Source organism: Marmota marmota, unplaced genomic scaffold, assembly GCF_001458135.2.
Source record: "Marmota marmota marmota unplaced genomic scaffold, marMar, whole genome shotgun sequence".
In the NCBI taxonomy this organism is placed as follows: Eukaryota; Metazoa; Chordata; class Mammalia; order Rodentia; family Sciuridae; genus Marmota; species Marmota marmota.
Genome location: NW_026000338.1, coordinates 1,237,785 through 1,248,339, shown reverse-complemented (window position 1 = coordinate 1,248,339; position 10,555 = coordinate 1,237,785). Strand labels below are relative to the sequence as shown.

Sequence of the window (10,555 nt, the reverse complement as noted above, 5' to 3'; positions counted from 1 at the left end):
GCCGCCGCCGCCGAGGGCCCGAGCACCTCTGGGATGGCCACAGCCGCCGAGACCCCGAGCACCTCTGGGATGGCCACCATTGCTGAGGGCCCGAGTATCTCTGAGATGGCTGCTGCCGCAGAGTGCCCAAGCACCTCTGGGATGGCCGCCGCCGCTGACGGCCCGAACACCTCTGGTATGCTCACTGCTTCTGCGAACCCTGCTCCAGTGTTGAGCTTGGGTGCTGCTGTGGGCCCGACCTCCTCCAAGTGCCCTATTGCTTTGCCAAGCTCCTGCGTCGCCAGGTCCTCCTCGGACTCTAAGCGCCCCAAGGGTGCGGAAGGCCCCATGGAATTCCAGGTCCTCAGAGACCGTGAGAACTCCAACTCCATTACGATTATGGGCCTTGGCACTACCCAGGTCGCGCTAACCCTGAAGCCCCAGGATCCTATGGAGCAGAATGTAGCTGAGTTGTTACAGTTTCTGCTGGTGAAGGATCAGAGCAAGTACCCTATCCGGGAATCCGAAATGCGGCAATATATTGTTAAAGAATATCGCAGCCAGTTCCCTGAGATCCTCAGGCGAGCAGCAGCCCACCTGGAGTGCATTTTTAGATTTGAATTGAGGGAGCTTGATCCTGAAGAGCGCACATATATCCTGCTCAACAAGCTGGGGCCTGTGCCCTTTGAAGGACTGGAAGAGAACCCAAATGGGCCAAAGATGGGCCTCCTGATGATGATCCTAGGACAAATCCTCCTCAATGGCAACCAAGCCAAGGAAGCTGAGATTTGGGAAATGCTCTGGAGGATGGGGGTGCAGCGAGAGAGGAGGCTTTCCATTTTTGGGAACCCAAAGAGACTTCTGTCTGTAGAGTTTGTATGGCAGCGGTACTTGGACTACAGGCCAATAACTGACCGTACCCCAGTGGAATACGAATTTTTCTGGGGACCAAGATCCCACATAGAAACCAGCAAGATGAAAATTCTGAAGTTCATGGCTAAGATCTATAACAAAGATCCTTCCGACTGGCCAGAGCCATACAATGAGGCTCTGGAAGAAGAGGCTGCTAGAGCCTATGCTGAGGGTTGGCAAGCTCTCCCTCCCTTTAGGAGGCCCTTTTTTGAAGAAGCTGCAGAGGTAGCATCTCCTGATTTTGATGTTTCTGCCTATCCCTCAAAATATCCTCCACATTCATGGCCTGAGTCAAGAATGGAGAGCAAGTCAAGGAAGTTGGTGCAGTTATTTCTGCTGATGGATTCGACTAAGCTGCCTATACCAAAGAAAGGAATTCTGTACTACATTGGCCGAGAGTGCAGCAAAGTATTCCCTGACCTCCTGAATCGTGCTGCTCGCACCCTGAACCACGTGTATGGGACAGAGCTAGTGGTTCTCGATCCAAGAAACCACTCCTATACCCTGTACAACCGAAGAGAAATGGAAGATACTGAAGAGATTGTAGATAGTCCAAATAGGCCTGGCAACAACTTCTTGATGCAGGTTCTGAGCTTCATCTTTATAATGGGCAACCATGCTAGGGAGTCTGCAGTGTGGGCCTTTCTGCGGGGCTTAGGGGTTCAAGCTGGGAGAAAGCATGTGATTACCTGTAGGTATTTGAGTCAGCGCTACATAGACAGTTTACGGGTTCCCGACAGTGATCCAGTACAATATGAGTTTGTATGGGGCCCTAGAGCCCGCTTGGAAACCTCCAAGATGAAAGCGCTGCGCTATGTGGCCAGAATCCACAGAAAGGAGCCACAGGACTGGCCAGAGCAGTACAGGGAGGCAATGGAAGATGAGGCCAATAGAGCTGATGCTGGTCACAGGCAATTCCTTGTTCACAACTTCAGATAGAGGAGTATGTGGCAGTCAGAGAGGCCTTGCAAGGCCGGGCCCTAGAGCCCTATGCCTCATGTATTGGGTGGGGGGGGTATGTATTGTATTTGTATTTGTGTTCCAGTTCCATTTGTGTCTTTTCATATTTAGTTCTTGTTTGGTATCTTGAAATGTTTCAATTGTTTTAATATATTGTCCAGTAGGGTAAATGTGATTGACTACTTGCTGTCTCTGTTGTATTTTGGTATAAGAGTTTTGATAGTGTTATAAAATGTTTTGGGAATCTTTCCATCTTGTTGCATTATCTGGAAGAGAATATATAGCATATAGCTATAGATATAGGCTTTTCCTTGAAAGCTTGAAAAAAATTCACCAGTAAAGTGACCTAGCTTCTGATGTTAAACAAACAAGCAAATATATCAACAACTGAAAAAGCACTCTAAGTTATGGCTGGCCTCCCTTTCTGTCTGCTATTGTGTAAAGAATACCAATGTTTACCTGTATTTGCTTTGCTGTACTAAAATGTAATGAAAAATAAAAGTGTAATAAATCAAACATAATGCTAATGCACTATTTATTCCACAAACATTTATTAAATTTCTTTCATGCAATGAGCACAGTGTTATTATTTTGGTTATACAAGTATACAAATATACAAGATATAACATCACTCTGAAACTCAGGGACTGGGGTGTAGGGGGTGGTCACTTAAATCAGCAATTTTATTATGGTGCACCAAGTATTCTATGAGAGTTAAGAGGAGGTATACCTAACTTAATCCCTGGGATGTTCAGAGTGGTCCTTGGAGAAGATGATGGCTGTGTGGGGGATGAGGGGGGCAAGATTGGGTCCCTAATACAATCATGAGATAAACTGCTTCAAAGCTGGATTTCAGTCCTCATGATTGCTTATAGGAAATTAAGTCAAATATTTAAGGGCAAAGGGTGAGAGGTTTTATATATCATAAACTGTCCCATTAAGACATATGAATCAGCTTTCTGTAAGTTATACTGTAGTTCTTAATCCCCAAATCCTAGTGGTATACAACAACAATTTTTGGGCTCATTTTATCTATTCTTCATGGGTTGCATTTGATTCTGTTTATTTTGTCTTCAATCAGGTAACCAAGCTAAAGGAGTAGCCCATATAGTAGGAAACCATGTGATAGTTCTTAAAGCATCTGCTCATACATATTATACTCATAATCCATTGGCAACAGCAAGTCACATAACCAAGCTTGTTCTCAATGGGGTGGGAAGTGTACTCCCACCGAGGAGTAGGGATGGGCCTAGTACAAAACAACATATATTTAAAAAATTTAGTACCATATAAAAATTTTGTTTTTGCTATGGCTGAGATGGGAAACTATTAAACTATTAAAGGATTTTGATCTGAAGAATGGAAGGATACAATTTAGTTTTGACAGAATTACATTGACTCTTGTATTGAAAATCTAAAGTGGGGCAGAAAATCTAAAGGAGGGCAGAAGCTATAATTTTAGCATAGCAGTTCCTTCTTTTTTTTTTTTTTTTTAATATTTATTTATTTATTTATTTAGTTCTCGGCGGACACAACATCTTTGTTTGTATGTGGTGCTGAGGATCAAACCCGGGCCGCACGCATGACAAGCGAGCGCGCTACCGCTTGAGCCACATCCCCAGCCCCAGCAGTTCCTTCTTAATGTTCTTATGAAAAGAAGTGTTATTTTTCAAACAAAATTGAGTTGAAATGAATTGAAGTCAGGAAGCCTGTTACATTTGAAAAAAACACCTCAGAAATCAAACTCCAGGGATATCAAGTTTAAAAGGCATAGCATAGTGTTCTAGAGTCATAGTGCCTGGATATAAACCCTGACTCTCTGATAATTACTAGATGTGAGACCTTAGGAAAGTTACTCAATCTCTTTGTGCTTCAGGATCCTTGTCTGTAAAATGGTCATAATAATTTTATTTAATTATAAATTAAATAAATCACAACTAATGTTGTGAGGATTAAATATGTTAACATATAAAACCCAGGACTTAACATATATTTAGCAATATAGAGGTGATGTTGCAAGTTGATTTTTCTGGGAATGAGGCTATGAAGTGGATATTCTCCTGACAAAAATTTTACTGGGGACTGGTTTTGCATTCAGCACCTAGGGGGAAACAAAGGAAGCAAAAATATTAGAGAGAGAAAAGCTGAGCAGTGACAGTGTCACAACAAATAATTTAGTTGATTCCACAGGCAGTTTTTAGGTTGGGATGGCCTTGCAGAGTTGTCCCAAATTAGGAAAAAGGGGCCACAATTTTATAATCCCTAGACTGACCAGTCACTGAATGCAGGCTGTCTCCTGGTAAGGGGCTATGGAAAAGTCAGTTATTTTCAGCCACAAGTAATATGTGAGAAATATATTCAACTATAAACACAGCAGTGGTCAACACCCTCAAGAACTGGAGGAATGAGCACTTCAGTCCTGAACAGTAAGGGCATATGGTGGTACATCACAATATCCACTATGGTCGTTGCTTTCTTTTTCTTCCCCTTCATTCTCTGTAATTCTTCTTCTTGTTGTTATTATTCCTACTGTTTTTGTTGTCATTCAAAAAGGTGAAATATTTTCTCATCATTCTCCCTGGAATATAGCACCCACAACACTGAGTCACTTTATTTTTGGTACAACCTTCCTTTTTTTAAAGAGGCTTTTAATAATAGAGCTTCTTTTTACCTCGTAAGTTCTATGTCAGTTTTTTATTTTTTTTCATGTTTCTTGTAGACTTGTGTCTTTGTCAAGTTTTTCCCAGGAGATGTTACCTAAGTAAGTCTCTCAATAGGTTTTTGTTTGTTTGTTTGTTTGTTTTTTGCTATTTAAATCTTGAGAAATATCTTGATTTCAGATAAATTTGATCAATATGCACAAATATTCAGAATATCCCTCTAAGGACAACCAAGGTAGAAAATATAGTCTTTCATGCTTTTCTCTTAGAAATGGCAATTTTGGACACAGATTAAATATCTGATTAAATATTCAAGACTTAAAGAAAGAAAAAATTATTATCCTGAAATAATTATAAAATTGAAATATCTATTTTAGCAGAGGATTAGTTGAATAAGGTGTTTGCAAGTTAAAACTGTGTGTTTGTGTGTGTACAAAATATTTGGAACAATTTACATTCTCATATGTGCTAATTAACATTCTGTTACCATAACAAAATACCTGAGATAATCAAATTTAAAAGAAATGGGGTTTATTTTGGCTCACAGTTTTGGAGGTTTCAGTCCATGGACAGTTGGCCTGTTGCTTTGGGGTCTGTGGCAAGGCAGTATGTCATGATGGAATTGCATGGTGAAGGAAGCCTATTAACCTCATGACCCGGACAAGACAGAGACCAGTATCTCACAATCTTCTACAAAAGCATGCCCCCAGTGACCTAAGACCTCTCACTAGGCCCCACCTTTTAGTGGTTTTAGCACCCCCCTGCCCAGCAAAAAAAAAAAAAAAAAGCTCCATGGGCTGAGAACAAGGCTTTTAACATATGGACCTTTGGGGGACATTTCAGATTCAAACAACAGAATCAATTATTTCCTGTTTTGCCACTGAATTCAAACCCATTTATAGACACATAATTATGTGTCTATGTAAAAATAAAAACAATGCTCAATCAAGATCTACTTTACTTATAACCAACCCAATCCTTGAAAATAGTGACTCTCTTAGACATTTTAACAGAAAATACTCTTACTGAATGTAAAGCATTTAATCAGATATTCATAAAGGGAAAAAACACACACAGTAGCACAAACAAAATGCAAATATTGTACACTGTTCAAGTTAATGAAAATGAATAATAATTAAAATTATCTTTAAAATATGCAGTCATTTATTCTAAATAGAAATATTTAGAAACAAGTACTATAAAATTAATAAGCATGTCTTACAATTTCTATTACTCTCTTGAAGGAAAACTCCCAAAAGGATCCCAAAGACTTATGTCTTTGTCAAGTTGTTCCCAGGAGATGTTACCTGAGCAAGTCTCTTAACAGGAAAGGAAACAGTTGATTAAAAAACCGTTACTAATGAGGACAGGGTGTGTAGCTCAGTGGTATAGTACTTGCCTAGCATGCATAAGGCTCTGGGTTTAGTTCCTAGAAACACACACACACACAGAGAGACTGAAACAACCATTATGATGAAAGTAATGTCAATTTAAGGCAATCATTAATAGATCCGAAAGATCATAATTGTACTGATACCAAACTTGGATATTTATGTAAACCGTTGCTTCCAACAACTTATTTATAAAATTAAAGATATTTACTGCCCTTCTTGCTTGGTTCTCACATATCTCTGTTCAAATACATCAATTTGGATTAGGATACAAGCTTTTGTTTCACAATTCCTCATACTCAGTGGAGGGTCATGCTCTTGTGATCATATGAATGTGTGCTATTTTGTTGAAATGTGCCTCAATCATTCTGCATTAAGATAATAATCATTTGCCAGGCTGGTGGAGCATGCATGCCTATGATCTCAGCGACTCAGGAGACTGAGGCATGAGGATCAAAAGTTTAAGACCAGCCTAAGCAACTTAGATCCTGCCTCAAAATTAAAAAAATAAAAAGGGCTGGAGATGTAGCTCAGTGGTAAAACACCCTTGGGTTCAATACTACTACCACCACTACTACTAGACCTGTGTAGTTATACCCTTGCAAAGATCATTAATTGTCTAATTGTAGTGCTCATCTATGATGGAACATAAAATTCCTGAACTCCATAGCAAATGTGTCTTCTTGCTACATGAAACAGAATCACAGGTGGGACTCTATTGTCTTCTTTCTGATAAATGGCTGTATAATATTTCCCTTTATTATTATTATTTTTTTTTGGTACCCAGGATTGAACCCAGGGACTCTTTACCACTGAGCTACATCCCCAGCCCTTTTCATTTTTATTCAGAGACAGGGTCTCACTGATTTTCTTGGGGGCCTTGCTAAGTTGCTGAGTCTAGCTTTGAACTCACAATCCTCCTGCCTCTGCCTCCCAAGCCACTGGGATTACAGGCATGTACCACCACTCCCGGCTATAATATTTCCCTTTTTGTCAAAGAAATTACACAGCCACTTAATCTAAACTGCTGAAGTTTCAGGTTACATTCTTCAGGTGATTACTTATTTGAATGATGACTCATCAAAATTGTAAAATTTTATTTCCCCAAAGTTGAATTTGGTATATACAGCTTTCAAAACTGGTGGATGAAATAGAAAGTATGATTATGGGAATGCAGAACTGTCATAGTTTGTGGGTTATTTAGATAGTATCAAAGCAGTCATTTTGAGATGAGTGTAATTTTTTTCCTGAGTGAAATAGCTTTGTTCTATCTTCCTAGATTAGAGTACTTCAAAGACTGACAGTGATAAAAAGCAGGTAAGTCAATGGCAGTCACTAGATTTGGATGAAAATATGCCACATATGCTTCTGACAATAAATGTCAATTAATCTTAAAAAAAGAAAATATGTAAAGCAAGGAAACACTTAGGTCTCAGATGATAGACACAATGTACAAACTAAAAGGTTAACAAGAAGGAAAAAAACAATAACTAAAGGAGCGAAAACAGAGTAGCTAAGTATTTTATCAAGGCACTTGCTAAAGTTGAAAAACAAGTAGTACCTCTATTGCTTTTTTTCTGGGAAGTGTTCTTACTGACATTCAATATTTAACTGCACTTATCTTCTAGTGGTCAGATTTATAGGATTACTCTTTCTAGTAGAACTCAGTGTCTTCTTTCCGGCAAAAGCCAAAATCCCTGAAAGAATGCATATAATTAATATCTCCTAGTATTATTTCTGAACTCAGTACAGTGGGTTTTTCTTCCACCAATCAGCTATAACTGCTCATCTCAGTATGTACAGGGACCTCTAAATTGATAAATTCACTGATTGTTTCTCAGACATTGCCTTTATAGGTGGCTTTTGATATAGTTAATATTTTTCCTTCCTTGAAACATTGTGCACTCATGATATCACAGTCTCTTGATTTCCTCCTGTTTATTTGTTTACTACTTTTCAGTACCTATTGCAGGTTCCTCTCATTCTTTCAGAATTCTAGGAATGCCCCAGGATTAATCCTTGGGCCTATTTTTTTTTTTTTTGCTTTTTTTTCCTCCCTAGGAATGGTTGGATTCTCTGTAGGAAGTCATTCTCACCCATCTATTGCCTGGATTTTAAAAAAGCCAATTTTATATGCTGGAGAATCCTGAATTTGTATCTCAAGCTTCAGAGTATGTGTCCTCACCTTGAATTCCTCTCATATTCAACTGAATTCTCAAAATTTACACTGGCATATGTGGTACACATTAAATTCTTGCTTACCCAAATCTGAACTCCTGATATTAACTGCATCTATTCCTTTATAGATTTTCTTATCTTAATAAATGATTAGTTCATTCTTGCAGTTGCTTAGCATGGAAGCTTGGGCTCATACTGGAATGCTCTTTCATTTCAAGGACATTAGAATATCCAATATGTAGGCAAATTCTGATGGCTCTATCCTGAAAATAAGTCTGGAATCTGATAACTTCTCATCAACCACAGCATTACTTCTATGGTCATATTTCACATGGATTATTTCAGTGGCCTCAGAATTTCTATCCCTGTTTCTGATTTTGCTCTAGTATATTTATTCTCAACACAATAGCCAGAGGGATTATGTAAGAATTTATTTAATTTCTAGGTGTGACTTCAATCCCCCTCCAGTGTGTTATTTTGTTCACAGAAGAAACCTTAGCCATGTGATATAACCCACAATTTTTTTTTCACTTCATCTCTTATTTCACACCCCATCATCACACTTTATCAATCTACTTCTTGAACAAGCCAGACATGATACCATCTCTGGGCTCTGGTACTTGCTGTTCTAATTGCCTAGAATTCCTTGGATATATACATGACTTATTCATGTCTTTTATGCTTTTGCTAAAAATATACTTAGTGCCAGATGTGGTGGCCCATACCTCCAGTGACTAGGGAGGCTGAAGCAAGTGGATTGCAAATTCAAAGCTAGCCTCAGCAACTTAGTGAGGCCCTAAGCAACTTAGCAAGATTCTGTCTCAAAATTTAAAGAAAAAAAGAAAGTGCTGGGGTGTAGCTCAGTGGTAAAGTACTTCTGGGTTCAATACATATATGTATGTATGTACACACTGTATATATGTGAGTACATATGTATATATACATATAATACTGTGTGTATATATACACATATGTATATATACATATATGTTTCTCTACATACACATATATGTATATATACGAACATGTACATACACACATACTTTTCTTAGTAAGGATATTCTATTTGAAATTAACTTTATAATATTCCTTGTTGCTTTATTTTTTCTTCCTATCACATATTATCATCAATCATCTATTTAAAAGAAATAATATTTGGCTTTTTTGATATTCTGTTTTGTGTGTTTGTTATCTATTTTATTCATTTCTGCTATTTATTATTTCCATCTTTCTACTTTTTTTGTTTTTAATTTACCTTTTTTTCTAGCCTCTTCGGATTAAAGCTTGAGTCATTGATTTTCAACCTATCTTCTTCAATATGTGCATTTAGAGATATAAATTTCTCTGACATGCTTTTTGCAGTATTGCATAAGATTATATTTGGTTTATTTACTTATTCATTTTAAAATTTATTCCCATGAATATACATTGAAAGTATAAATGGATATAAATACAAACATATAAAATTATTTGTTTACACATATTTCTTCTATATAATATATACTTTTTTAATAAGAAAATATATATCTCATACTGAATTGCAAAGGCACCAATTTATTTATTTACCTTTATTTATTTATTTATTTCTATGTGGTGTTGAGGATTGAACCCAGGGCCTCACACTTGCTAGGTGAGCGCTTTACTGCTGAGCCACAACCCCAGTCCCTGCAAAGGCACCAATTTAAAAATTTCTTATTTTTATTTTTAAATTGTAAAATTGTATGTATTTATGGGATATTATATGATGCTTTGATACATGTATATATTGTGGAATGCCTTAATCAAGCTCCTTAGCATATACATTGCTTCATATACTGCTATAGTTTGAATGTGTCCCCCAAAAGTTTATGTATTGAAAACTTAATCCTTAAATTCATATGCTAATAGGATTTGGAGGTCAGATTCTTTGGGAGGTAATTAAGATTAGGTGAGATCATGAGGTTAGGAGTACCAAGATGGGATTAATGGCATTATAAGTAGAGGAACAGAGATTTGAGCATTCTTGATCCTCCCTCTCAGTGTTTGATAACCTTGCCATGTTATGATGCAGCAAGAAGGCCCTCACAGGCTGCCAATACCTTGATATTGGATTTCCCAGCCTCCAGAACTGTGAGAAATAAATTTATTTGTAAAAAAAATAAATTACTCAGTCTGTGGAATTTTGTTATAGCAGCAGAAAATTTGCCAAGACAGAAATTGGTATCAGCAATAATGGCTCTTATTGTAAAAATATCTGAAAATGTGGATATTGTTTTGGAACTGGGAAATGGGTAAAATCGAAGAATTTGGAGAAAAAGGCTAGAAAAAGCCTAGATTTCATGAGTGGAGCATTAAGTGTGATTCTGATGAGGGCTAAGAAGATGATAGAGAAAGTCTGGAATCTCTAAGTGGTCATGATCACAATACTGGTAGAAATATGAACAGTAAAGGTCATTTTGACAAGGTATCAGATGGAAAATGAGGAACAAAGTATTA

At 37.7% G+C, this 10,555-nt stretch overlaps 1 protein-coding gene across 1 annotated transcript; it reads left to right on the top strand.

Moving 5' to 3' along the window:
* Window positions 1-10: 10 nt before the first annotated feature.
* Window positions 11-2,372, top strand: Magee1 (MAGE family member E1). Its single transcript, XM_048797426.1, has 2 exons — window positions 11-75; window positions 112-2,372. The coding sequence occupies exons 1-2, from the start codon at window positions 34-36 to the stop codon at window positions 1,828-1,830; spliced, it is 1,761 nt and encodes a 586-aa protein (XP_048653383.1). The 5' UTR covers window positions 11-33; the 3' UTR covers window positions 1,831-2,372.
* The last annotated feature ends 8,183 nt before the right edge of the window (window positions 2,373-10,555 follow it).

What these genes read in the sequence shown, in the direction of transcription:
- Magee1 (XM_048797426.1), top strand. Translation starts at nt 34, where the DNA reads ATGGCCACAGCCGCCGAGACCCCGAGCACCTCTGGGATGGCC. An exon ending in CGAGCACCTCTGGGATGGCC is followed by an intron (nt 76 to 111) that starts ACCATTGCTGAG and finishes TCTGAGATGGCT; the next exon opens with GCTGCCGCAGAGTGCCCAAG.